This window comes from Pyricularia oryzae, chromosome 4 (genome assembly GCF_000002495.2).
Source record: "Pyricularia oryzae 70-15 chromosome 4, whole genome shotgun sequence".
In the NCBI taxonomy this organism is placed as follows: Eukaryota; Fungi; Ascomycota; class Sordariomycetes; order Magnaporthales; family Pyriculariaceae; genus Pyricularia; species Pyricularia oryzae.
In genome coordinates this window covers 4,052,964-4,078,871 of record NC_017851.1, presented here as the reverse complement: position 1 = coordinate 4,078,871, position 25,908 = coordinate 4,052,964, and the positions used below count along the sequence as shown (strand labels likewise).

The window sequence follows — 25,908 nt, the reverse complement described above, 5'->3', positions numbered from 1 at the left end:
GACGAGAGGAACCTATTTGGCGGTCTTATTATCCCTACCATGATACCTACCTGTTTGTAGAAGAGTGCGCTGCAACAAGTGCTTGACTCCGCTTGTCAAGCTCTAGCTGAAACGCGGCATCAAGAACTGTTATCCGCCCTGTTGCTTGAGCGGATCAGATGAACCAAGGAAATACATCAATCAGCTTACAACCCCCGCACCCCCAATGCTAAACGGAATACCTTCGACTCAGCATATGTCATAGGCATGGAGCTTGTAGCTAGACCAAACCTAAGAGTTGGAGAAGATGGGGATGTGATGGGTAAACGAGCGCGTGGATGCTGTGGCATGTTTGGATTGGTCGTTTCGTTGTCGAAGCTGTTTGTATAAAAAACCAGTCTGCTGCCGGGCAGCTGGAGCATCTTGACATACAATGACTATTTATCATCACTCACCAATTCTCTTTTTATCATCGCAATAAACACGGTTGAACCAAGCACATTCTGCAGTGCTTGAATAACCTATACTACACCTAGATTTCTGCAATTTCATTTATCCGCAATCATGGTCCGGTCCCGCCTAAAAAAAAAAAAAAAAAAAAAAAGCAGCTTCGAGAGCTGTTGATTTGCTGTACTAACGATCCTTTGTTGTCGCGTCCAGGCTACCGCTGATACCGTCGACCTTGGAGAGGTGCACCCGCCCAAACAAGAGTCTATCAAGCTCTTTGAGGAGATCGAGAAGGAGCTCAAGCACGAGCTCATCAAGCTCCGTCACATGCATGACAGTCAGTCTTTCGTTTGCTCCCCTTGAAGCACATCGGCTGGGTATTCTTGCCAAAAGTAATACCACCTGTTAATGCATCCAACTGACGTGAAAACACGCCACCCGAAACCTACAGAGCACGAGCCAGAGTACTTTGCGGCAGTCAAGGACCTCAGCGACAAGGAGCTCACGTCATTCACGGTCGACGACTTCCTGCAAGTCCGGGTCGCGGTGGCAAGCTACGGCATCATCCTGTTTGGCAAGCTCCGCATCCCGACAATGCCGGCAGACGGGCCGGCGTACGTCCACTTCCGGGCGTTTTCAACGGGGCCCGACGACCCGGCCAAGTTTCACAGCTTCCTCACCGAGATGAAGGAGGAGCAGGGCGGTGGCAAGACGTTCAGGGCCATCTTTACCGACAAGGATGAGCTCGAGTGGTTCGACAACTGAAAATGGAAAGGGAAGAAGGGGGAGGAGCGTGATAAGCTTTGTGATACCATACTTAATACAATACCTATACTGAGTAAAGTTCAGTTACCGTTGGATTTATTTGCCTAGGCAACTACCTAGACTAGTATAATATTTGCATGTGGTAATTATCTTCCTAGTCTCAAAAACATGATCCAATAATGAAGACCTACCTAGGTACCTTAGGTACCAGGTATCCAAGCTAGGTAGCTATCTTACCTACCAATCTAGGTAGGCACGATTCTGCCTTGCTTTCAGCTCTTGGTTGTGCCCCACACAGTTGAACCTCGGCTTGTTCAACAATTTCGGAATTTTGCCCTCTGCCCACGAACTGCGACGAGGGATGACGGGCAGGAACAAATGATTGAGAGGTTTTCCAAGATGACCAGGGAGTTAATAGATTGACCACCAAAGTAGGTAGGTAGGTACCTAGGTAATTATACGGAACCGAGTCAGATCAGAACATTGTGAGAGGGTTTCAAGATCTTGGTAGGTAGGTAGGTAGGTAGTTAGGTAGGTGCCCGTTTACCAGTAGTCCGTTGATGCTTCTCACAGTGTGCTCACAATGCAACAAATACTGTAGCAACTTCTTCCATTCATCGTGTCTGGCATTACATTGACGGGCACTTGACGCGGCGCAATTGATATCCGCGACTCCAGAATCGCACTTTTGGAACATGATCTCGTCAGTCACCAATTCAATGCCGGGACGCTAGGCGTTTGAAATCGAGTAAGAAGGGGGCAATCCCAAGCCAACAGACAGGCTTTTTTTTTTTCCTTTCTTCAAACCGTATAAATCGGGGCAATCACACAAGATGGCTTCGATGATAGCCCCCAACAGATTTGTCCGACTGCTGAGGATATCTCACCCCGTATCGTCACTGGCCCACCTACCCACCCCGACTCGGAACGCCACAACTGCCCGCCTCGTCGGGACGAACATCAGTAGTAGCCGGTTGCAAGCACCACGGGGACAGACTTCTTATTTCACCACAAGTAGCGGACAATCAGGTGAGGTCCGATTGTTTATCCAGACCCCAAAATCGGTTACGAAAACCAGTTTGTTCTAACTTCGTCCTAACTAACCCTCATCCCCCTCACACAACAGGCCCCAACACAGCCCGCCCACGCCGCAGAGGTTTCTTCTCCGGATTCTTGATACTCGGCGGAACAGCATTCGGCTCCTTCGTTGGCACCCTGTACCTCAAAATGACGGCCCTCAGCGTAACGGCCGAAGGTGCGGCGAGCACTTACAAGCCCGAGACCACCGAGGCGCAGGCCATGGAGGACTACATCAACAAGCACCCGCTGGTGCAGGAGCTGCGGGCGAACCCCGAGATGACCGAGTCGCGGCCGCACCTCAAGCTGCCGCCCGAGTGGCGCAGCCACAGCCTGACGGCCGGTACGCTGATGGGCCCCGCCCTGGTCGGCGTGCCGCCCTTTGACTGGTCCGAGACAGACGGCAAGTCGTACGTGCAGATCGCCCACGTCGGCGAGGACTTGTGCGGCTACCCGGGCATCATCCACGGCGGCTTCCTCGCCACCATGCTGGACGAGGGTCTGGCCCGGTGCTGCCTCCCTGCCGTGTCGAACACGATCGTGCTCACAGCAAACCTCAACATTGACTACCGTGCGCCCTGCAAGGCAAATCAGTACATCGTGCTGCGCGCCAAAACGGTCAAGGTGGAGGGTCGCAAAGTGTCGGTCGAGGGCAGGTTAGAGACCTTGGTCGAGCCAGGAGAGACCCCGTTGCTTTTGGCCGAGGCAAAGGCGCTGTTTATATCTCCCAAGGGGGCGGTGGTAAGTGGTTCTTTCTAGTACTTGGAGTTGCTTGTGGTATGACCGCTCACTCTTTGTTTTTTTTTTTTTTTTTTTTTTTTTTTTTTTTTTTTTTTACGATTTATCATGCTAATGACTCCTGTCTGCATAGACCGCATCAAAGTTTTTACCAGTCCAATGACAAGCTCTGCACGTGAAGTGTGAATATTGTGCTAGAGCGTGACCTGCTTTTGTTTATTATTTTAGTACTATAAACTTGGGGTGCATTTTTGAGCGGCATGGTGTCAACAGCAATTCTAGAAGCTAGGCGTTGTTAGATTTAGAAAAAGTGCCCACTGAATATTATCCATATATGGTAGAAATAAGTCGACACAAACTGTCCTTTTGAGCTGTTTGTTGTATTAGCTGTTTGTTGTATTGATGTATACTTTTCGGTACTGTAGGTCTGTCAGATGGTATATATCCTGGTTGCGGCGCTAATTAGCTGCAGGTATACACCAACGTGACCAACTTATTGCGGCTACTGCTCCAGCTCCTACAAGTGGCATGCGGAAACGGGGCGGCCGTCGGCGCGGGACAAAGGTAGGGCACAATGCCGTCATAGCTGCGAGTAATTGTGCAAGGTTAGTCGGCAGCCTATCAAGCAGCTGTCGGGTGGACTGCTAATACCGGGCCAAGCCGAAAGTTGAGATATCGCCATCTCTCCAAGCCTTGTGCATTTGCTGCAACAATAAACGGAGAACAAAGTGGAAATGGAGCTTTTCCGGGTCGAGTAGAACCTTTTCAATGCAGGTTATTGCCACGAGCCGGTTTTTTCATGGTCTTGTTTAATTTTGTGCACAGATCTGAATATGAGCCTTTTCGAGAGATTCGCAGAGTCAGAGAAATAAAACCACCTTTTTTTTTTTTTTTTTTTTTTTTTTTTTTTTTTTTTTTTTTTTAGTTCCTTGGTTTAGCAGTCATCTATCTCATCTTGGAAACCAATTCAAAGAGATAAGAAAAGACCAGAAAGAAACTCAGATTTTAAGAGCTTCATCAAGTCTCAATATCATAATACTTGTTAAAACCCCCCGATTGCTGATCAATCTATTTCAAAGAAACAAAAATCATGGCAACGTAAGAGATCTCATTCATACCCCGCTGATGTCAGTCACTTTCACTCGCTCAAGAACCAAATATCAAAACCACCCCGCCCCTTTCACAATGAATTGAGTTTTACTGACAGCCCATAAAACAACAAACAGCAACATCACCTGGCACGACGGCCTGACCCGCCGCGAGCGCAACCAGCTGCGCGGCCAGCGCGGCTTCACAATCTGGTTCACGGGTCTGTCGGCGTCGGGCAAGTCGACGGTGGCGACGGCGCTGGAGCAGCACCTTTTGCACCTGGGCTTGGCCGCGTACCGGCTGGACGGCGACAACGTCCGGTTCGGGCTCAATAAGGACCTGGGCTTTTCGGAAAAGGACCGCAACGAAAACATCCGCCGCATTGCCGAGGTGGCCAAGCTGTTTGCCGACAGCTCCGTCGTGGCGCTGACGTCTTTCATCTCGCCGTACCGCGCCGACAGGCAGACGGCTAGAGAGCTGCACGCGCAGGCCGCGCAAAAGGGCGACGAGCCGCTCGAGTTCGTCGAGGTCTACGTCGACATACCCATCGAGGTCGCCGAGCAGCGCGACCCCAAGGGTCTGTACAAGAAGGCCCGCGCCGGAGAGATCAAGGAGTTTACCGGCATCTCGGCCCCGTACGAGGCACCCGAGAACCCCGAGATCACCATCAAGACCCACGAGAACTCGGTCGAGGAGTGTGTCGCTCAAATTGTCAAGTGGCTGCAGGACAAGGGTCTTGTCAAGGCTACCCCTTGAGTTCGGTCCGCCAGACAGATGCTGGCCGATGGAATGTATCCACATTAGAGAGGCAAACCTCAAACCTAGCCATGTAGATACTGGAAAAAAATAACAATGTAAAAAATACCAGAAAAAGAAGCACAAGCCGCGTGTGTGCAGACCTTGGCCAAGTATGTAGTCATGTGAATAGTCAGGCGTAGGCAATCTATGGCCCTGCTACGGTAGCTCAAACTCGTAGTACACGTAAGGTGTGTACTCGTTGCCCTCCCCAAAACCAACTCCCGCAGCGGCAATCTCAGACGTCAATGCGGCATCGTCCTGCTTGATCTTGCCTTGCTTGTCCCGCCCAAAAGCGTTTCCTCCAAGATAAGAGAATGACTTGTCCAACGAGGTCTTGACCTTCTTCACCAGCTTGGGATTTGTCTATAGTGGTAAGGTTGATTTTGTCAGTACTCCCAGTATCTCTACACGGCTGCTGTTCAGAAGCATATATGGCACTCACCTTCACCAGGGCAGAGACAAACTCCAGCGGCAAGCCATAGCGCAGGACAGTTTCGACAAACACCCGGAGGGCCATCACGTGTGCCCACACCATGACGCTCTCGCTCCATCCCGTCCTGCCAAGGCGCAGCGCCTCATGGAAGACCTTGCGCTCTTCCTTGGCGATGCGCTCCAGCTCGCGCTTTTCCTCCTCCTGTCCGCCCTGGACGTACTTGTACTGGCGCGGTGTCCACTTCTGTTCTCGGCACTTCTGGAGGAACTCGGCAGCCGTCTTCTTGAAAGTCGTTACGGCGAACAGAGTAAACTCGTCATCCTGCGCCACTTGAACTGAAGAGCGGGGTACGACCATCGGAGCAAGTGTTTCGTAAGTCTTGAGGAAGTCCTTCTTTGCAATCGACGGCACGGCGATGAGGTTTGTTTCTAGGTACTCCGAGTCTTGCACCAAAAGGGAGGGTTTGACAATAGGGGTCAAAGATTTGGTGGCAAGGTTGCCTCTGCAATGTTGGTTTTGTTAGACCACTGGAGTAATGGAGTAATTTGCAAGGGGTAAAATGAGAGAAGGAGTCACCGTACGTCTGTTTCCGTTGCAAAGCCGCCATGGTTGACTTGGTCGAGTTGTACTGGGTGAATTTGCCCTTGACGTCATTGTCGATGTTGACGAGCTCCTAAAATAGATCGTGAAAGCTGGTGAGAATATGATCGCATAGTACCATGGTAGGACTGTAGAGCTCCTGCTCATGAATTAGCCGCTCACCTTTTGCATTGTGTCTATGAGCTCTCCCAATGGCCTGTCCGCTCGGTACCTAACCTTGTTCCAACTGAAATGGGTTATATAGTGGTCGGTAGGCTCTGGATGCACATTCTGTTAGCTCGACTTCCATACGGTAAACAACATCGATCAATGGGCGTCCCGTCAATACGATCATCCAGCAGTCGGCCCACAGAGGTAGTAGATGTTTCACTAACTATCGTTGACAGTCTTGTGCTGCGCAACCTTCTCCTCGTCTCCATCGAGGAGGTTCTTGAGCGAGTCAGCGACGCGAGACACGACGCCCTGGCATGCCGCCTCGAGCTTGGTGAGGTCATCGGCCTGCTGAACTAGCGCATCGAGAGTACCGATTTTGAACTCAGGTATTGTGAAGGGTTGGACGGAGCCGTTGTCTGAGGTGATGGTTCCGCGCAGCGCAGACAGGGCATCATCGGTGTCGAACGCCCTCAGCGGCAAAGAAACCAGAGCGTAGCTTGAAGGCGTCGGCATGGCTGATTGGAGTGAAGAGGCTTCACTGCAGCATAACTCGGCTCGAAGAGTTTTAGGTTCAGAAGCAACGAGAGCTTGAGCTCGGAGCCGGAGTCTCGGGGGAGCTCGGGATGATGCGCGCCGGCGGTCGACGGCGGAAAACTGAAAGGGTTTCTCAACGGTTCCCGGCCACACGGCCAAGTAAACGGTTTAGGGCCGTAAAGATTCGTGTCTAGTATGAGTCTGCGTGATAGCTCTACTGTGCTATTCGCAGTCCCGGTACATATGATCAATCGATGTTGATGAGGTGTGAGGTTGGTTTGGGTATGGATTGGAGTGGAGTTCCCAAACCGAGTTAAGGTGTAGCCAGTGAGTGTTCCCCCTCAAACCGTCAAGCAAGCTTGTGGATGGATGGAGCTCGTTATGCCGCGGACGGAGCACTAATCAGCACTAATTCGCACGGTGCTATGATGCTGGCATCCCGACCCTGGGCAGGGCAGCTCTTGTACTTTTTCAGTGTTGGATGGTAGGGACGCCTTTAAAGGTTCAAGAGATTTCTTTTGGGTGGGGGGTTCGTGAGCCTCTCGATATTCGTACCTTGGAAATCGGTGACTCCAATATAAGAAGCTCAGGTGGCTTGACTTTCGGTATGAAAATGGTATGGTGCAGTACTTTACAAGTTGGAAAAATCGCCGTCTTCATCCGCAATCGAGCCTTTGCAGCAAGGATTTTACAAGTGCACTGTCAATTCAGCTCCCAAGTCACATCTTACCTAACTTGGAGGTACCTAAGGTAGCTGGTAATATCATTTATTCAGGTCAACTTAGAAAAAAAGGTCGACGGCAAAGCTGAGACCAGCCACCCGGCCACCAGGCGATTTATCGCCAAGTATTTTGTAGTCGAGGCCTGTTTTCACTTCTTCATTCTCGCCCCAGAACCAAAACAAAAAAAAAAAAATCCCCCGACCTGCCAACGCCAAGGCAGGCGACGTGGATTCGTCTTGTTTTTGTTTTTGCTTCCCTCCCCCTCTTCCCTGGCGTTAGGTCGGTGGCCCAACTTCGACGCCATCTATCGTCGCAATTTCAGTTCAGTTCAATTCAATTCAGTTCAAACCCCTACTACACTCACTGCCTCCCTGACCTATCTTGCTCGTCTCCCGCATCGCCCGCCTTGTCGCACAAGGCCCCAAATTATGACACATCGTCGTCCGAGGCCCAGCATCCTCTATCCGAACTCCCACAAAGCTGCAAAATTGTGCAGTCCCTGAAGTTTGCTTGCTCATTGGCGCCGTTACACCCTGCTTGATGATGTGGGAGGCCGTTTCCTGGACCCATTCAGGAGCCAACCGCCGGTGTTTAGCACACCTAGGAGAACCCAGTCAAGAGGTGGCGCCTCTCTCTCCCTCACCGACTCGCTCGACTCCGCACAAACACGCACGCAGCACTGCCGCGTCGCCTGACCCTTTGCTGTAAACAATCGACAGCAGCACGCTCGAGTCGAGTGAGGGGGTGCACAGCCGGGCAAGCAAACGCTGCTGCTGCTGCTGCTGCTACTACTATTGGCATTGACGGGGAATCATGTCGACAAATACAGGTGAGTTTGATTGCCGATGTAATCCCGGAAGCCCTTCGCCTAAATTTTTTCCCTAGTCCTGTACAAAAAAATTACTTGACTGGGAGAGCATTCGGTCGACGAAAAAAAAAATGTCACAATGCATTGGCACAGCTTGCTGATTGCATCACGTCCACAGAGACAACTCCCCAGACTGTTCACGTTACCACACAACCTTCCTCCGTATCGGTGCCCACGGGCGTTGCTGCCCTTGAGGCACCCTCGGCTGCGACGCCCGCGTCACCGAACCGATCGCGCAAAGTTGCGCCTCTCTCGTTGGGTCCTGTCACCCATCAGCCTTCGGCCCCAACTGCTCCCGAAACCGTGAGCGCGATAGTTGACGCGCAGCATACGACGCAACAGTTTGCACCTCGTCAAGCCCAGCTCCAGCAGATACAGCCGCGACCATCGTCCGCCGACGCCGGCCCGCCTCCGTCACCATCGGGTGCCATCCCATGGACTGGTCCCACCTACGCCAACGGTTACAAGGACGGACGCGTTAAGGACCCAGTCCCCAGCAATCTGAGGGGCAAGGCCAACCCGCAAGGTGGTAGCTTTAGTGTTATGCATATTGACATCAACACAGCCGAGGCGAAGAGACGGGACGAAATTGCGAAACGTACCAGCGAGAGGACAGAGCGTGCCGCCAAGATGGCGCATATGGCCGGATATACGTCTTTTTCACGGAGGAGACTCGACGAGGCACCAAACTCACCCGCTGCCAACCTATCCAGTTCCTCTCTGAGCATGACATCAACCGCCACCCCGAATGCACAGACTGGTGGTCCTCGACAGACCAGTCTCGATCCGAAACAAACCAAAGAGGAGCAGGCGCGCCTGTTGACTCTCCTTCGAACACTGAACCCAGTTTCAGTCGTCGACCAGCTCTGCAAGGGACTCGCCTATTTCGGCGGAATCCCAGGCGCTCCTCCCCCCGAGGACGGAGTCTTCCCGGAAAGTGCTGAGAAGAACGGCTCCGGAAACCAATTTGTTGGCTTCATAGCTGAGATATTCCCACATCAGATCAGCAATCAGGCTTTGAACATGAGTCCTACGCGGTCATACACTCTACTTCAAGACACGGTTGACGAAGCCTCCATGCCTCCGAAAAACATGTCTGCGTCGCCGCCCAAAGAACCCGGCAAACGACCAAGAGGTCGCCCAAAGGGCAGCAAGGCTACCAAGGTCCGTAAGGACAAGGGAATGAGGAAAGTTCTCGCAAAAGCGCCTGGAGCCTCCGGTGCTCCGATGGATCCCACAACATCCGTAGATGTTGATTCGAGCTGGGTCGATGTGGAAGAGAATGTAGGTCATACACCGGGCGGGCATGGAGTTCCCGGTCACATGGCACCCACGGGAGACCAACAATCTTCGGTTCCGAAAAAGAGAGGAAGGCCCAAGGGATCAAAGAATCGACCAAAGGAACGTACAGGGGATCCAAACGCGAACGGTGATATGGGTACACCCAACTCCAAAATGAAAAAGCCTAAGAAGCAGAAGAACGGGGCTGTAGATGACGGAGAGCCTTTTGATATGAATGACCATCATCAAGGCAACACGGCTGAGTCTGCAATGACGGCTATGAGGTCTTTACATCACACGAACAGTATGGCCACGACCTCACTCACAGCGACCAATCAGCCCAACTCGACCACATACATGAGCCCGCCAGCCCATACAGTAGGCACACCGACCGGATCAAAACGGAAGAGAAATCCGATGATTGCTTCAAACCCAGATGGGAATGGACCAGAGACGGCTGGTCCTGTCATGGGCGGAATGCCACATTCTTCCATGGCTAATGGGCAGCTGCCACCGCCGGTCGCCATAGCTCAGCCACCCAATAAACGCCAGCGGCAGAGCAGAGACGAAAACAATATATCCGGAACTCCCGGAAATGCATCTGGTGCGCCAGCAGATTCGACTCTCCCCGTCGTAGGAGATGCAGTGGTGGGAGATGATGGCTTTGAAAATCGAATTTCGACAGTTACCAACGACGACATTGAGACTTTCGAGGCGCTCCAGTCCCAACTCGAACAGGAGACGGAGAGATCTCGGGTTCAAAATCACAGCCCACATGGGCAAGTACCTTTGTCACAGTCACGTGGGCCGAATCACTATGAAAACTCCAACCACAGCATACCCCTTGGGACGCAGCACGGCAGCACTCATGTCTCAGAGGCCGAAAGCCGTACCAATGGCCCGACTCAGCAGTTTCAGCAGCAACAACAGCAACAGCAGCAACCGCCACCGCCGCAGCAGCACCACACGCAACAGCCGCGACAACTGTCGGTCTCGTCCCAGCCACAGCAGCAGGCTCCAATGCAGCCTCGCAGCTCATCCCAGCCCTACTACGCGCAGGTCGATAGCAATTCCTCATACTCGCAGCAGCCTCAGCAATCACGGCCGCAGACACAACAGCAGCAGCCATCATCGCAGCAGTTCCCAACTCAGTCTCAGCCTCAGGCTCCGCAGCATTACAACTCACAACAGTCCCGGCAACAGCAACCGTATAACTCGTATCAGCACTCGCCTCAAACCTACACCGCGCCTCAACAGACGACTTCCAGATATCCACTTTCTCAACAACAGTCTCAGCAACAACAAAGACATCAACCACAAAGACTGACGACAAACCCCGCTGTCAACGACACCGCTTACAGGCCAAGCAGCAATACTTCAGCCGTGGGCTTCAGCTCACCCTCATTCGGCTCTCAGCATGGCAGTCAACAGGCATCAGCGGCGCCCTCAGTGAACACATACGCTCCTACTAGGACAAACTCTTATAGCAGCACGCCCATGCGTCAACGACAGTCCCAGCCTGGTCCGGTATCTCATAACAATATGTCTGCCAACATGGAATCATTCCACGGCTTTGATACTGGCACCAACTCACTGTTCGACAACATGGGCCTCGATCCTTCGTCTCATGCGCCGCTTGGACTCGCCGCTCCGTATAATCTTAACAGCGGCGGTGGCGTGGCGCGCTCTTCTTCGGGCTCCACAACAGATTTTGGTCAAAATTTCCCCGCAGATAGATACTATAATGGTGTTCGTCGCTAAAGCGTACGAATGCCATGTCATGATATTGGAGGATTTTCGGCCGATTTGTGCCCAGCGCAGTAAAAGGGAGGGGACTTTTTTTGGTCAAGGAGTTATTTGGCTTGCAAGCGGCATTCATTGAAAGCTTGTCTTTTATTTTCTTCCTCTTTACAGACTTTGGTCAAACTTAGGCGCACGGTTTTGTGAAGGAAAGCAATCATATCATGTATCGAGACTACCCTTTTCCTCTTTCTCTCTTCAAGGGAGTGATCCGGACGGACAACAGCGGGTTAATAATAATGATTGGATGGGTTTGTATAATGCCTGTTACGACTTGATGCCAAACTACTCACAACATTTGCATCTCATAGATATAAAATCTGAGCGTTGACTTTGCTTCGAATTTACCGTGAAAAGCCTGCAGCACTCCCAAACGTCACACCATTTTTCGTACACGTATTTTATGTACAACTGGTTGCGCAGAGCTCTCTCCGCCTCAATCTTATTGCTCAACTGGAAAGCCCTTGAAATCCGACCGTGAATTTCATCGATGGAGCATGTACGTTGCAGGTCGTCTTGCGTGCTACTTATTGTGCCTGACGAAACAATGGGTCCAAGAAATAATAAATAACACATAAGATTTCAGAGACAAAGAGACACATTTATTTCATGGCCAAAAAGGCAAAGTGTAAAGGATGACAAAAAGAGGTATTTTGCAAATGGATAGACAAAAGAGAAAAAGAAAATGAAGCATGACGCTAAATAAATCGCGCGCCTTCCCCTTTTGCCCCAAAAACGCTGAGGGCAATATAAATCCTCTTCTTCGAAGTGAGGAACCGAAAACTCCTGGAATGCTTTATGTTCATACAAAGGAAAGAATAAAGACTAGTCATGTTTGTGTCGGTAAGGCCGTGAAAAAAAAAAAAAGAAAAGAAAACAAAGAAAAAGAAACAAGGGCCGTCACGTCTCGGCGCGCAGCTTGCCTGGGCTTATTCGAGCGGGTCGTCCTCTATGGACTCGAGCGGTGGCCTGATCGAGTCTGAACACCCTTGTCCGTACCACCATTGGTCCTCCTCTGCCATGCCACCCTCGCTGATGAGCTCCAACATCATTTGCGCGTTTCGTTTGATCTCTACTGGCCGCTGAACGATCTTGCGATCCAGAATCAAGGCTTCGGCAGTCTGGAGCCACATCTGTTGTAGAGGCGGCAGGTCCGGAACCAGCAACTGCAGGTGTTCCCATGGTAAAGTTGCCATGGGCATGCCCCCAGCCAAGCTGGTTGTAAAGATCGGGTTGTTTCGGTTACCATATCCCGAGTCTGTTGATGCCCATGCAGCTGTTGAGTAGCCTTCACAGGGTTTGTTGTCCTTGGGAATTGCTGCCATGGACTTTTTCCTACCCAGTCCCATCAAACTGCGCTTCGTTTTGGATGATGTCGTCGGTTCGGGCGTCGTCGGTTGGCTGATGCTCTTGTACCAATTATCAACCACAGTCCGTCGAGTGTTGTACCCCTTGACCTCCCAAAACTTTTCAACCTGTCGCAGGCCGCCGACAATGAGCGCAGCAACATGGACCTCATCCGCAGGCTTTTCCCTGAGATAACCTCTGACAGTCCGCTCGACCCTACCGACGTATGATGGAGGTCGTAATCTTCTGCAGAATGACGAAATCACCAGAGGAAAAACCTGATGTACGTGGAGCAGTGTACGATCATCATACATGTTCATAACCTCGACCTCGATAGGGTTGAGTGTATATGGTGTATGACGTAAGCCGACTCCCTTGTTATCAATAAGATATTGGAGATGCCGTTCCCTGTACGTCTCGAAAAAATGGAAAATAGTAAAGATGAGCGGTATGAGACGCCGCCGCATGCGCTCCCATGAAGGCGCAAATTCCCGCCTCTCCATCTCGGTAACCCTCAAGAAGATCTCCTTGGTCACCCTTTCGCAAATAAAATATGCCAATTTGGCCGCCACGTGGAGGCGGTGCCATATTCCGCAGAGATGGTGCAAGTTTGGCTTTGCGCCTTCAGGCAATGGATACAGTCTCTTGGCGTATGCGGGGGTGTTATTCTCCAGGTGATACCTGGCAATCGGCACCTCGTTTAATGTGATCATGCTATGCCACGCCCGAGACGCTAACCTGAGATTCAAGATGTCGGAAAGTGGCAACGAAGCGACGATTTCAACCTGCAACTCGACGGGTAATGCGATAAAAAGTTGATCAAACGGTAGGCTATGGTTGATATAAACTCGTCAGACCACGAATACAATCAAAACACATCTCCAATTTGAAATAAAGTGGCTTCCAAAAAAGCGTAAGTGACATACCTTGATCTTGAGCCATCGGCAGATAGTTGGCTCAAGCTGGAGCCGGGGCCGACCGTGGACGGGGCAGCATGTTTCGAGGGCCAGAACCTAAATGCCTTCTTCTTCTTAGGCGCATCGAGGTGCCCAGCTTCTAGGGAATCAAAAGTCTTTTGTTGCCGCAGAGGTAATATAAATTCCGATTGTGCTATTGAGGCTCCAGGCTGGGAAGTCTGCGTTTCATGAGCAGTATTCGACTTGTTCTCCTGGTTGAGCTTGTCGAAATATGTGCGAGATGCGAACTCGGTTATATGTAAATGATCCGCAGAGATATGCCGTGGGGTTGCCATGGTGTCGAATATGCGGCGCCTTGAAGACGTGGAGAGGGGGGAGAAGCGAAGAACTGGCTGATTATTGGGCCCGAAAAGTCCGTTATCGAGTGACCCAGAACTCGACAGTTGGACCGTATGTAATGATGGATGTCGCGGGTCTCAACTCAAGCATATTTGAGCATCTGACAATCGGGACTTCGTACTGGAGCTGCGAGTCGATAAGGGACAACTGGATGAACGAGTGTGAAGAACTGGAACGTGGTGCGCCGGCGGAACGATGAACACACGTTGTGTATGGGTCCCGTAGTCACCGTGATCAGGTGTGTCAAGATCTTCTCCGGGCTCAGACCCTTTGGTTTCTGGCTTGAGTAGAATCTACTCTTGCAGCCGATGATTCTTGTCCTGGCTAGCTGGACAAGATACTTCCCAACCAAAGGGAGTCCTGCTCCAAGTAGGCGACTGGGAGCGAAGAAAGTCGGGCTGAAGCAAGGGTCGAAGGAATATTAAACGAGTGCGCGTGTAACGATTGACAGAACCGAGAGCCGTGGATCGCGTTTGTCGAACCGCTTCGTTTGATTAATGTCTGTGCGATAGTTGTGGATGAGATGACAGAGGCCAAAGTCGCACACACGATAGATTGATAGCTGCCTCAGATAGCCTCAGATAGGTACCTAGTCGTGCAGGCTCGTTGAGTCGGGTCACTTCAAGAAGATGCCGCCAGGTTGTGAGGGAAATGGGGCGATAGCGGCCGACTGAGGACGACAGGCCTGGGTAGGTTTATCGTCGGCTAAATAGATTGATCTAGGGCCTGGACTGTCACGCAGTGGATCTCACGATCTTTCCCCAGATTCCCCCTTTCTTTCCTCTTGCCTCGCCAAGAATATTCGGGCTCGGTCGGTCGTTACGTCGTCGGGTCGGTTTGATCGAATCGCTTTCGGCCGCGTGGTTGATTGCGCACTCTGTATTCGTGCGTTCTGGTGTGACTTTGGCGAATTACCCCAAGAGGCCGGAGGACAAGAAGAGGTATGAAGAATAAGGAAAAAGGGCAGAGACTAGAGAGAGTTGAGGCACCCAAGATAACGAGTGAATGGAGTGCGCGCCCGGCGGTACAACGGTGATTATTGGGTCGGTACGGGTAATGGGTGGGGATCCAGCATAAATCGGGCGGCTGCTGGCAGTACTCAGTAGACTGACTTATAATTCAGCTGCTTTAAGATGCGAGATTGTTGATTGATTGACTGCAGGAGAGCTCACAAGCAATCAATCACACGCACACACTGCAGTTACAACAGCGCTCGTTATCTGAACGGACACATGTGTCTTGGGGTTTTTTTTTGGTTTTTGGTTTTTTTTTCGGTTTGAGTTGGACCTTTGATTGGCATTTGTGGTGGGATCTGTCTGTCTGATAGAAAAAGGCAGCGCTCGTGGGACGAAAACGGGGATGGGGTGGATGGGGGTGGGTTAAACTTGTGGAAAAGGGGTGTGTGTGTGTGTGTGTGTGCTGGGCTGCTACGACTGCTGCGAACAAATCTGTGTGAGGTGCTTGCCTCTGCCAAAGTGCAGGCATGGCTGCTTTCAGTACGGCGGTACAGTACAGTGCTGTACCGCGGGCGGAGGCGTGCTCGGCCTCATTGTGGGGAGGATTTTAGACCCAGATGTTGGTCCACTTTGGCTGAGGGGTTCGAGCCAACCCACCTGGCGGGCAAGCCCGCGTGGGCGAGAGCGAGGCGAGGAAAAACAACCGAGAAAGAAAAAAGAACAAAAAAAGAGGAAACCTAAGACATCAGACCGACCGGCCGACCGACCCTACCTTACTACTTACTGTACGTATACGTACAGTACCCCAACAAGGTAGGTAAGGTAGACACATAGAGTCACAATGTGCTGCGACGTAATAGCACTTTACTGCAACTCTGATAGGCACTTTACCCGCATCTACTAGGGCCATCTCTTGTAGACAAAACAACCAAGAGCCAAGCAATTCTCCGAGTATCTCCCCATTGGTGGACGTCGTGGCATCCCAGTTTGGCTACTACTGTTGATGATTGGACCTGCAGACCGGCTCGGCTCTCGATTCGGCCCTGTTCAGGTTTATTTGATGAAATCTCGAATTTGCTCAATCACACTCTGGGGGTCTACCTTGGCTTGGCCTCACCTGCATTGCATTGTCCGCGCTCAAAAACATTCACTCACCATTTACGAAGTAGGTACCTACCTACTCAGGTTAACTTGTTCTAGCACGATCTACGGTGTGATAGTGCTTACATAGTACGGCCGAGTGTGCGAACAGAATTCATCAACCTGGACTGACGGTTTTAAATCGCGGCCATTTATTTACCCCTCGATACGAAACTGGCTTTTTAAAAATTCCCGACCTTTGTTTATCAGAATAGTGGGTGTGATTTCCCGCTTTGCCTGCACCTTTCAAACCCGCATGCGAGACAAAAAAAAAAAAAAAAAAAAAGCTATGACCCGGGCTTTTGGTGGACTCCTCGACAGGGAAAAGTCTCCGCAGGTCACAATTTAGCCGCGAGCCGGGCGCCATCTTGCTCGTTGTCGACGTGGCTGTAAATTCTGCATCCCAGTAGATTAATCTGTGCCTGCTGACCTGAGCTTTTAAAAGAAGCAAAAAAGAGAATATGATAAATACCAATAGACACAACCAAAAAGGAAGGGTTCAATTGTCTCATTCTCGGCTCTTTCTGTCCATGCTTGCGGATATGCAGATGGCATGCAAGCCATCCGACCATCCCATCCACTTGAACGTGCTTTGGAGAACGGATTTACCGCAATGCAAGCGGATAAAATAGACGGAACAAGAAAGAAAATGTCTTACTGTCATGACCTGACTTTTTTTTGTGTGGGAGGGCCCAGAGCCCGTTGGGCTGAGCGACAGGCATGCCACGAGAGGCAGGGCGAGACAGCAAAGACAGACTTAGAACACCCGACGGCTTTTCCGGTCAATCTATCTCATTTCGCCTTTTCGCCTTTTTCGCCTCTTTGACTGGCGTCTGCCTCTGGCTCAGTTGACAGCACGGGGATATGGGCGTTTGTGCGTGCAGATCCTGTACTTTTGTTGGCATATCTCGATATGAAATACGTATAACACGAACGCCAGTCAGCCTTCCAAGTGGTAGTTAGCGTATTGTATCTTTCTGCTACATCCTGGAGAATCGATCCTTTCAATATCAATCAAAAAAATGTTCACCCGCAACGGCAAGGCCGAGACTCATGAATGCTACAGAGGGATAGCACTGCCGGCAGTCTAATCGGCATACGACGAGGGGTGGGACAGACAGACAGAGAGATCACACAGAACCTAACCCAAGGTACATTAAGATGCAGCCGATACACAACTTGAAGGTTGATGGCCTTTCATGGACTGGTTTAGGTCTTTCCCCAGCCCCCAAAGGGCTGTCGTTGCGCCATCTCGCTGTAGATCGCATCACGTCGCATCGTCAGCACTCAAGGCAGGTACATACCTACCTCGATATTAAGTCACTACCAAATGCCTCACGTCTTTGCTCGCGGCGAGGCTGTTCCTGTCTCTTGTTCGCATAGCTCCGAGAAAGTTTACTACTTGGAGAGACTCGAAACTCTATACCGGTGTTAATTTGGTCGCTTTTGGTCGGGGATACCCGGGACACAGTGCTTGTCAAGCGTTGTGTTTGAACAACCCAAAAAGAGACCTTGACACCTCATGAGAAAGGTGCGTAGGTGTGTTGTTTGACAAATATCTCATCCACAAAAAAAAAGTTCTCGCCCACGATGGCCTGATCAAAAACCCCGGGATCAACGAAATGGGCCCCGTCCAGGCTAGAGATGATCATGGCTTTCGGTGCCGAGGGGGCCATGAGGCTATATCAAGCCACCCAACAAGCCCAGACCAAAGCTAACTGTCAATGCAGGAGGTAGGCGGCCAGCCAGCCGAGGGCTTGTGCCTTTCGCCGTCCCATTTTAAGCGATTGATTGATGCCCTTCGATCATCCCGGGGTGTTTTTTTCCGTCAGGAATGCGTTGGTTGTCAATCGTGCTCCTAAGATGATGGCGGTCTGATGAAGCGAGAGCAGCGGCCAGTAGTCAGACAAGAAGACCCCCTTACGGCACTTCTCCGGTCAGTCTGTTTTTGTTTTTCTCTCTCTCTCTCTCTCTGATTTTTTTTCTCCGTTGCGGGTTTTCAGCGCTTGTTTAAACAATTGGTTTGATTGGCCAAGGAACGCCAGCTGCTTCCTTATCGTTCCCGTTTCCATACTTGACCTTGCTGTCTATCTCGCATGCCTAAAATATACCTTATCTCCGGATCCCTTGCCTTACTTGGTTGGGGGTTGGCCTGATTGACTTTTGAACGTGGGCAAGTCGGATGGGCTTCCAGAAATTCGAGCGATACAGAAATGCTGCCTCGCCAAGATAAGACGATCCGTAAAATTCGTTGATATTCCAAGTTTTGGAACAAGTTTTGAATACCTGATTGTTACTGGATCCAAAGAATTGGCCCCCACTGCTTGTAGTCATGTTTCTTTGTTCCCCCACTTTTTCTCCCTCTTTTTCACGGGGACCCTGGATGCTTTTCTCTGCCGGCCGCTTGTCATCCACTCTCCAGTTGCTCCACCGCTGTGGAGGGCCGTGGAACAAGATTAAGTCACCTAAAAGGTAACCTTGCTAGGTAGCCTTGGTAGCTTGAGCTAGATGACCTGATTAGGTGTGATTCTTATCGTAGTAGGTATGGTCTCCGCAATCCGATACTATGTATTTACTGTAATGTCCCATGCCCGCATTTTGCTCCAGTCTTCTCTCATGTTTCCCCAAGGCTATCGGGCCTTCAAGTGCGATTTGCATGGCCCTTTCGCATCACGCTCCGCCCTTGGTCGCAGAAACTTCGCAGCTAAATGACCCGGTCCCGCGTCCACGTTTTCTTTGCACGAGTCGGTCCGTCTATGCCCGAGACATGCAATCAGCGGTGTCACGATGCCAAGAAGGCCCAGACGCATTTGTCGAAAATCTCTGGATTCCTTATTTTATCTCACCACGTAATTATTTTGTTTCCCAAAATGTGCTACACCCGTAGTTGCTCAGCCTCTGGGCTGACGCAGATATGAACAGTAAGAAAGAAAAAAACACGCATCGGACCTTTGGAACCGGGACATTTCTCAGTCTTCTTTGTTCCTTGGTTGCACTTTTCTTTCGGTCCGATGGCCGCTGATTCATGTACTTCGTACGGAGTACTGTAAACCCGAACCCCGCAAAGGTCCTTCCGATAAGTGAACACTCCACCTGGTTATAATTATCCAGATTCCAGAAGAGCACCTAGGTATTAGTTACCTGGCGATCTCGTATAAGAGTAAAGGAGTAGAAGAGAGGATGCACAAAATGAGACCCGACAGAGTGTCATGATATCTCGGAGATATGCAACGTCAAATCGCTTAAATCGATCGGTATGTCTGCAGAACAGGCGGCGTCGAGCCTGCATTCTGTAAAGCATTTCCAAAAGATACACTGCGAGTACCACCTGTAGAGCAAGCCACAAAACAGAAACCTGCCGAAGGCGCTTCCGCACAAGCATAGTTTTGACACCAAAAAACCCATCGGAATCGACTTTGAAAGCTCGTCATAATTCATTTACCCATGGATTGGCCACCAAGATCGCCGATAAATCGCCCGCTGCTACCAGACGGCGTCTTTGTCAAACCGCTCGGCCTTTTGAATATCGTCATTTACAGATTGCGATCCTGAACAAATGCGCAATATAGCCCTATGAGACTCGATTTGAGTAACTTCTCGATCGCTACCGGCCTCGACTGGCGTTGCTTTTTTTTTTTTTCTCTCTCTTTCTTTCATCCCGCGTTACAAGTATTTATTGTTATTAATAAATACCAGCCATTGGCACATGCTTCTTTGCAGTTTTGACAGGGTCGGGACCTTGCCATTCTACACCTTGTATGAAGCACAGTCCCACATAGTCCGAACGCCACTGCGCCAGCTTGCTGTTGCGGCTGAGTTTCGACATCCCGACGGACTTTTTCGGCGTGGGTTCGGATCCCCCACCTGGTCACCATTGCTAGACTAGTTCTAGTTCTAGTTTTTCTCTGGTGCTATGGGAGAACTAGGACGGGAGCTTGGGGAGGTAGTCAGGGAGCAAACTTCACAAGGCGGCCCAGACAGTACCGGTAGACTGGACAAACACTTATCCTAGATTAAGAGGTAGCTAAAAGAAGGCACATACCTACCTACATATTGTATCGTGAAGCAGACCCCAAACCAAATATTTGGATGGCAAACTACAAAAGTACCTGCCCACGTAGGAACACGAAAGGGGGAGGGGAGATCGGCGTAGCAAAGCCATGCCATTTACTGTCAAATGCGTCAATTCCTACTCTAAAGCTTTTATTCTTCAAGCCAGTCAGTCTCCCCAGCGGCCAGACTACTGTACACGGCAAATGTTGCCGATCTTCGGCGTCGGCATACCCGCCGCTTAAAAGGATACACTTGCCCGCCAAGACTTCATTCAATCAAATGTTTTCCAGCCTAACAGAATCACCAACAAGCGCCAAGTATTGCCATCCGCGAAGCATAACATTGCGGATCATATCACGTACATAGCAATTACTTTGTACATACTTCGTTCCAAATGGCAACACAGTGTTATAGTACTGCAGATTCAGAGAGCCCCATAATGGCAAAGTCTCTTATTGCATTTTCAACCCATTTATATTCGGTAGGTATGTCACACGGCGAAAGGCGGACATGAAGCGCTTTGTGTATTGGTAGAAAAAGATAGAAATTATATTAGACGGGTCGTGGATTGTTTGTCATATAACCCGAAGTAATTTTAACTGGCTTCAGTACAGTACAGTCTCTGGGAGTTTCAACTGCGCAAGGCCTAACAAGGATACAGTGGTTTTGCAAAGGACTTTCTGTGCCGGGACATCTTTGACTGAGAAATAACCCTATCCGACATTATTATGTATTAACACAAGCTTAACTATCAAAGGACACGTTCAGATAATTTTTGTAGCAAATTAAAACCTTGAGTCTCTTTCCCGGTCGACACGAAAATCCCATCCGATTTGTACGAAAAGAAAAATATGGATACTATCGCCGTTTGAAAAAGCGGGCAAAGGCTTTATTAATTATTCGTGTCGTGTCACAGAAGCAGCCTTTTCTTTGCTAGCTTTTTGCTGTAGCCGGGGATTCGGGGGGGGGGTCGTGGGTTCTATTTTTGGCTTTGGATGCAAATCAAATTCCCTTAAACGGCCTAGAGCCTACATTAGCAATCAGAGCTAGTGGGAATGTGCTACCACGTAAAGAAGCACAAGTTGAGGCATGCAGTCAGTTTGTGTGGGGGTGGGTTTGGACGGTTTTGCGGGTCAAAACGTTTTTTCACTGTTTGACAGGGACCCGGACGAACGCAATAGTGAGAAGCATGAGGCAATAGTGACCACACAACATTAGCTGCAGGTATTTTTTTTATATCCAAGACAGCTAGCGAGGCAGATGCGAGAAGTATACGACAATTTCTTGCGGTTGTTAACTTTTATAGATGGACGTACAATAGGTAGGTAGGTAGGTAGGTAGACAGTTACATTAAATCATGCTTAATCAAATTCATGGCTTTCGTTGACATGTCCGAGAGAGGGAAGAAAAAAAAACACGTCACTTTCACGTGGCATCGGACACTGATGACACTCAAATACAGGCGTGGAGCACTCAAAACATCAACGGAACAAGAGCTGATCGTCAATCGTGCTTGATGCGGCCCGCCCTCTCTCATGCCTTACCTCCCCCTCATTATCCGGCAGAACGGTCGGTCGAGATTACTGAAGCCAAGACTTGTCCGCTTTTCAGCTCCGGGTGAGAGTGAACGTGTCCAGGACAGGGTTCAATATTACCTACAGTTTACCGTTGCCTACCTTAACTGACATATGGTCTCCTTGCCTCCGAAACGACCCCTCACCGTCATCAAGGCCTGCCTGACCGCTCTGCTGGTTTTTTTTTTTTTTTTTTTTTTTTTTTTTTTTTTTTTTTTCGGCAGCCTGTCCGTGGTTTATTTCTTTGTTGGTTGTTGTTCGTCCTTTTTTTCTTTCTCTCTTTCCATCTCTTGTTCGTATTTTCTTTCATCTTTTATCCTGTTGCATATGTTCTATAAACAGAGACGGCCACCACCATAAAACCAAAAGAAAAGGAGAAAAAAAAAGGCCAAAGCGACCCAGGGACAGACAGTAACATAACAATTACAGTTTGCGTTGGCTTGAATTTTGAAGCCTACATATCCTTGCCTCCCTCACCTCCACTGGCCTTTTGATACCGGTCTTCCCGACATCCGTGTTTATGCAACAAGTCATTACCGAACATATCTCTTGACAAAAGCCCCAATCTTTCATACCATCACATTAAACCTGCTATCTTCCGTAATTTTACCCAGCAGTCCGAAAGAAAGCACCCACAGCCTGTCCTTATGCTTCTTTGATACTTTGTTGTCTTTTATCTTTCTCTATTGTTCTGAACAACCCCCCCCCCCCCCAAAAAAAAAAAAATTACCACACATCTGGTATTTACTTGGCCGCGGGTAAAGCTGATTGTTATAACGACCAACGACATCTGTTATTGTCACTTGCGTGTGACGAAACAAAGTTAAATAAACTTGATCAGCCGACCGAATCTCATCTATCTGATCAGAAAATTGGGGGTTGTATTCAAATCCTTCTCGGGACGTACCGCTCGAGATTTATATCCAGCCAAACAGTTCCGGTTGTTCCGGTGCCCGCCAAATTTTCTAATAACCGAGCCGTGAAAGCCTCACGGACCGAGTCATAAAACCTCTTCTTTGCATGTGAGAGGTGAGGCTAGGAGCACAACATCGAAACTAGGTCCTCTGTTTGGATGGTTCCAACTCGGCTAATCTGAGGACGGGGCTTTCACGGTGTGTTCTGGCCTGGCATTTCCGTCGGGGGCAACCAAACAAATCACTGGCAAATTGGTTCTATCGTCCTGTTGAGGCGTGAAAAAAAAAGAAAAAAAAAGAAAACAGAAAACCATGGCAGCAACTAGATCCAATCCCTCAGTGATGACGGACGGGCTGCCAGATGCAAGCGCGGAACCGTTGAGCGTGGTGGAGTCCCCAGCCTCTGGCACGGCTTTGGCGCGTTTCGAGTTCGAGACGGGCAAGGGCAACGAAGGGACAAAGATCCTCATGGTGGAGTGGGATGCAGCCTCAACGGCGATGGGCAGCAGGCAGATGGAGGACTGGCAGGTCTCGTGGGAGGGCAAGACCACCGTGCTCCCAATCCGAGACCCGGAACTGTCCGAGGGCGGCTCGTCGAACCGCCGCGTCTACTTCCTGCTACCACCGGGCGCCCCAATACCGCCGCTGGTGACTATTTCCAGGACCGGGGCCGGTGCCACCTCGGACCCGCTGCGGACCAAGCCCCTGCCGGCAATCTTCCACCCGGCCCTTCTTGGGGCTGAGACCAAGCAAGAGGTTGGGCTGAGGGGTGTGCTTCATACCATCTGGGCCAAGAAGCGACTGGTGGAGCTGCAGGCCGAGATGGACCGGGAGGCCAAGTCCAACGGGGAGAGCGTTGGGCTGGAGATGGCGCTGCAGGAGAGGAACTGGATCGTAGAGCACTTTGGCTTGTCCGAGTCGTATGCGCCCAAGCAGCAGCAGGCCGTGCCTCTCAGTCCGACGAGTCCTACAAGTCCGAGGTCGCCGATTGGAGGAAAGCTGGGAGAAAAGTTGAAGGGTTTGAAGCTTGCCACTTCACCTACGGAGCTGGCTGCTGCTTCTCAGCGTAAGTTTTGCGAGCATCTTTGGAACATAAAAGCGGAGAACAATAGAATCCATGCTGACAGGGACATTCTTGACTGTCTTTTACTCCCGTAATCTAGTTTCGAAAGCCCAGGTCTCTTCCCTGTCTCCTCAAGCAGCAGATATGGCAGTGCCATCATTTCTGGCTTTCCAGGGACGTGGACCTCCTGGCAGGACAGCTGGTACCGGTACCATGGCTAGTAACCCCGGCATTGCGTCCCTTGACGCAATGATGGGGGGAGGACCAGGGGCCCCCGTCACCGGCTTCAACAGCGTTGTTGATACGGAAGAGGAACTGTTTGCCTTACCGATGAGCCCAAGGAGTCCCGAGATGACGAGGAGCCCCTTCAGCATGCTCTAAGGCGGTACGGGGAATATGACAGCTGTTTGCAGTCAAATGCTGTTGTTGTGTTGCGAGGCGCCGGCAAATCGCGCCGCATATCCTTCGTACAAATGGGGGATCTTTTCAGGAAGATACAAGACGGTGGAAGTTATTACCCGTAGCGGATCATATAAAGGGGCGCCTCGGACTACGGAGTCATAGAGGAGACATGCTTTCGTCTACGCAAGGGATTGGGACGATGTTGAAGATGACTTGATGATTTAGCAGTATATAGCGGCTTATGACGGGCTTGGTAGGTCACGTCGTTTAGCAGTAGGATGCATGGTTTTCTCGATGCTGTCTACTGAGATTGAATATGCTCCATGTTCCCATATAGTTTCATGTCATAGCAGCAAAGAGGACATGCAGATCAAAACTCATGCTCTCGAATAGCCCTCAAGCTCATACTCGCAAGATTAACAAAGCAACAACATTGTCTGGACATATCGCTCCCCTCACCGGGAGCCTAGCTTCAATTTCTTCACAGTGGCCTGAGTTGTCGAGGGCTGATCCAAGAGTCCTGTGTTTCTCCCCTGGCGTCCACTCGAAAACAAACAGCAAAATGCCACAAACAACCTTCACCTCCATCCACCAACCCTCCCCTCATCCCACCTCTCCTTCTTCTCCTGCCTCAGGTACAAGCGCTTCCTAGCCTCCCTATACCGCCTAACCCAGTCGAGAGCCTCCCTCTCTGTAACGAAATCCCCATCCTCGGCGCCGCCACCACCGCCGCCTCCCCTTCCTCCCCCTTCGCCCTCCAGAAAACTCTCCTCGAGGGCGTCACAAACGGCGCCTTGCTCCTGTACGGCCTGCGCCAGGCGCAGATACAAACCGTCCGGCGCAAAGGGGGCCAGGGCGGCGTCGGCCTCGCGCTGCTTGGCGTGCCACTGGCGCTCGAGGGCGTGCGTCGACAGCAGCTGGGCCTGGGTCGACGAGCGCTGCGCCGACAGGTGCGCCTCGGTGCTCGACAGGTGCTGCGCCAGCGACAAGTTGTCGGCCAGCGTCGACTGCAGCGCGGCGTGCGAGGCCGAGAGCGACGGGTGCGCCGTCCAGGGCGAGTGCGTCAGGGCGGATAACAGAGATGGGCTAGAGAGTATGTCGGCCAGGTCTTGTTTTCTGTTTTTTTAGAGAAAGGACAGAAAAAAAGAGATCCACCCCGGGGCAAAGGGGGGATGTTCAGGATATCTGATTAGCAACTCTGTTTTTCATTGCTGTTTGGACAGTGTATGCATCTCTAGGCTTGGATGGATAATTCGCCATAAAAATAGCCGCAAACATATCCAACAAAAAAGGAACCCACGATTTATCCTCGAGAATCTTGGGCAGCCATTGGTCCCCTGGGTCTTCTATCGGCTCGGGCCGGGCGACCTGTAAACTGGAAGCGGCTTCGGGCAGCGTCGAATCCGCAGCTGAGTTGGGCACCGGCGCCGGGCGTGGCGACTGTGTCTGCGATAAAACGCCAGAGGGTGTGCCAATTCGACTTGCCTCGTGGCTGCTCCCCGACTTGGGCGGCGGTACCGGTGGTATTGAATACATTTGTTTGTGATCGGTTTTAGTTTACTACTTTTTGTTATTTAAGAGAAGAAAAAGAGCTTGTACCGCGAATGTGTTGGATGATCTGGAGGAGAAAGCAGTGAAAGTGAAGCTACAGTCAGTTCCGTTGTTCCTGTTACTACTACCTGCCTGCGTCATTCCCCATCAGCTGCTATGAACGAGCCCCACTAAGCAAGTGCCCATAGTATCGCTTGAGCTTACCCTGTACGAATCATAATTATCAGCCAGCCAAGGCATTGAACAACTTCACTTCAAGAATGCAAATAAATAGATCGGAACCTCTAACCAAGCCCAGAAAGAATCAA

The 25,908-nt window shown here is 50.7% G+C and overlaps 9 protein-coding genes across 10 annotated transcripts; 5 read left to right on the top strand and 4 right to left on the bottom strand.

Moving 5' to 3' along the window:
- Nucleotides 1-366: 366 nt before the first annotated feature.
- On the top strand, nucleotides 367-1,329 carry MGG_06347 (uncharacterized protein). The gene is made up of 2 exons (XM_003717187.1): nucleotides 367-763; nucleotides 878-1,329. The coding sequence occupies exons 1-2, from the start codon at nucleotides 754-756 to the stop codon at nucleotides 1,189-1,191; spliced, it is 324 nt and encodes a 107-aa protein (XP_003717235.1). The 5' UTR covers nucleotides 367-753; the 3' UTR covers nucleotides 1,192-1,329.
- A 442-nt stretch (nucleotides 1,330-1,771) lies between these two features.
- MGG_12853 (thioesterase) lies at nucleotides 1,772-3,377 on the top strand. Its single transcript, XM_003717186.1, has 3 exons — nucleotides 1,772-2,220; nucleotides 2,318-3,009; nucleotides 3,140-3,377. The coding sequence occupies exons 1-3, from the start codon at nucleotides 2,025-2,027 to the stop codon at nucleotides 3,167-3,169; spliced, it is 918 nt and encodes a 305-aa protein (XP_003717234.1). The 5' UTR covers nucleotides 1,772-2,024; the 3' UTR covers nucleotides 3,170-3,377.
- Nucleotides 3,378-3,943: 566 nt separating this feature from the next.
- Nucleotides 3,944-5,061, top strand: MGG_06348 (adenylyl-sulfate kinase). The gene is made up of 2 exons (XM_003717185.1): nucleotides 3,944-4,104; nucleotides 4,233-5,061. Exons 1-2 carry the CDS (start codon nucleotides 4,097-4,099, stop codon nucleotides 4,849-4,851), a joined length of 627 nt encoding a protein of 208 aa, XP_003717233.1. The 5' UTR covers nucleotides 3,944-4,096; the 3' UTR covers nucleotides 4,852-5,061.
- On the bottom strand, nucleotides 5,050-6,592 carry MGG_06349 (vacuolar ATP synthase subunit C 1; the record flags this gene model as incomplete). The annotated part of the gene is made up of 5 exons (XM_003717184.1): nucleotides 5,050-5,256; nucleotides 5,336-5,828; nucleotides 5,908-5,999; nucleotides 6,089-6,183; nucleotides 6,301-6,592. The coding sequence occupies 5 exons, from the start codon at nucleotides 6,590-6,592 to the stop codon at nucleotides 5,050-5,052; spliced, it is 1,179 nt and encodes a 392-aa protein (XP_003717232.1).
- A 912-nt stretch (nucleotides 6,593-7,504) lies between these two features.
- On the top strand, nucleotides 7,505-11,741 carry MGG_06350. 2 transcript variants are annotated; one of them, XM_003717183.1, is made up of 2 exons: nucleotides 7,505-8,164; nucleotides 8,322-11,741. In XM_003717183.1, the coding sequence occupies exons 1-2, from the start codon at nucleotides 8,149-8,151 to the stop codon at nucleotides 11,243-11,245; spliced, it is 2,940 nt and encodes a 979-aa protein (XP_003717231.1). In that variant the 5' UTR covers nucleotides 7,505-8,148; the 3' UTR covers nucleotides 11,246-11,741. The 2 variants fall into 2 exon arrangements, with proteins under 2 accessions (XP_003717231.1, XP_003717230.1); XM_003717182.1 differs by having other exon boundaries at nucleotides 8,221-11,741.
- Nucleotides 11,494-15,386, bottom strand: MGG_06351 (uncharacterized protein). Its single transcript, XM_003717181.1, has 2 exons — nucleotides 13,558-15,386; nucleotides 11,494-13,462 (listed from the first exon to the last, which is right to left on the bottom strand). Exons 1-2 carry the CDS (start codon nucleotides 13,881-13,883, stop codon nucleotides 12,214-12,216), a joined length of 1,575 nt encoding a protein of 524 aa, XP_003717229.1. The 5' UTR covers nucleotides 13,884-15,386; the 3' UTR covers nucleotides 11,494-12,213.
- Nucleotides 15,387-19,526: 4,140 nt separating this feature from the next.
- MGG_17190 (uncharacterized protein) lies at nucleotides 19,527-20,084 on the bottom strand (the record flags this gene model as incomplete). Its single annotated transcript, XM_003717180.1, has 2 exons — nucleotides 19,737-20,084; nucleotides 19,527-19,591 (listed from the first exon to the last, which is right to left on the bottom strand). The coding sequence occupies exons 1-2, from the start codon at nucleotides 19,867-19,869 to the stop codon at nucleotides 19,527-19,529; spliced, it is 198 nt and encodes a 65-aa protein (XP_003717228.1). The 5' UTR covers nucleotides 19,870-20,084.
- Nucleotides 20,085-21,878: 1,794 nt separating this feature from the next.
- MGG_06353 (uncharacterized protein) lies at nucleotides 21,879-24,493 on the top strand. Its single transcript, XM_003717179.1, has 2 exons — nucleotides 21,879-23,650; nucleotides 23,748-24,493. Exons 1-2 carry the CDS (start codon nucleotides 22,897-22,899, stop codon nucleotides 24,026-24,028), a joined length of 1,035 nt encoding a protein of 344 aa, XP_003717227.1. The 5' UTR covers nucleotides 21,879-22,896; the 3' UTR covers nucleotides 24,029-24,493.
- Nucleotides 24,251-25,703, bottom strand: MGG_06354 (uncharacterized protein). Its single transcript, XM_003717178.1, has 2 exons — nucleotides 25,350-25,703; nucleotides 24,251-25,165 (listed from the first exon to the last, which is right to left on the bottom strand). Exons 1-2 carry the CDS (start codon nucleotides 25,583-25,585, stop codon nucleotides 24,628-24,630), a joined length of 774 nt encoding a protein of 257 aa, XP_003717226.1. The 5' UTR covers nucleotides 25,586-25,703; the 3' UTR covers nucleotides 24,251-24,627.
- Nucleotides 25,704-25,908: the final 205 nt, after the last annotated feature.

What these genes read in the sequence shown, in the direction of transcription:
- MGG_12853 (XM_003717186.1), top strand. Translation starts at nt 2,025, where the DNA reads ATGGCTTCGATGATAGCCCCCAACAGATTTGTCCGACTGCTGAGGATA. An exon ending in CACAAGTAGCGGACAATCAG is followed by an intron (nt 2,221 to 2,317) that starts GTGAGGTCCGAT and finishes CTCACACAACAG; the next exon opens with GCCCCAACACAGCCCGCCCA. An exon ending in TATCTCCCAAGGGGGCGGTG is followed by an intron (nt 3,010 to 3,139) that starts GTAAGTGGTTCT and finishes CTGTCTGCATAG; the next exon opens with ACCGCATCAAAGTTTTTACC.
- MGG_06351 (XM_003717181.1), bottom strand. Translation starts at nt 13,883, where the DNA reads ATGGCAACCCCACGGCATATCTCTGCGGATCATTTACATATAACCGAG. An exon ending in GCCGATGGCTCAAGATCAAG is followed by an intron (nt 13,463 to 13,557) that starts GTATGTCACTTA and finishes TATCAACCATAG; the next exon opens with CCTACCGTTTGATCAACTTT.
- MGG_06353 (XM_003717179.1), top strand. Translation starts at nt 22,897, where the DNA reads ATGGCAGCAACTAGATCCAATCCCTCAGTGATGACGGACGGGCTGCCA. An exon ending in GCTGGCTGCTGCTTCTCAGC is followed by an intron (nt 23,651 to 23,747) that starts GTAAGTTTTGCG and finishes CCCGTAATCTAG; the next exon opens with TTTCGAAAGCCCAGGTCTCT.
- MGG_06354 (XM_003717178.1), bottom strand. Translation starts at nt 25,585, where the DNA reads ATGTATTCAATACCACCGGTACCGCCGCCCAAGTCGGGGAGCAGCCAC. An exon ending in AAGATTCTCGAGGATAAATC is followed by an intron (nt 25,166 to 25,349) that starts GTGGGTTCCTTT and finishes CTAAAAAAACAG; the next exon opens with AAAACAAGACCTGGCCGACA.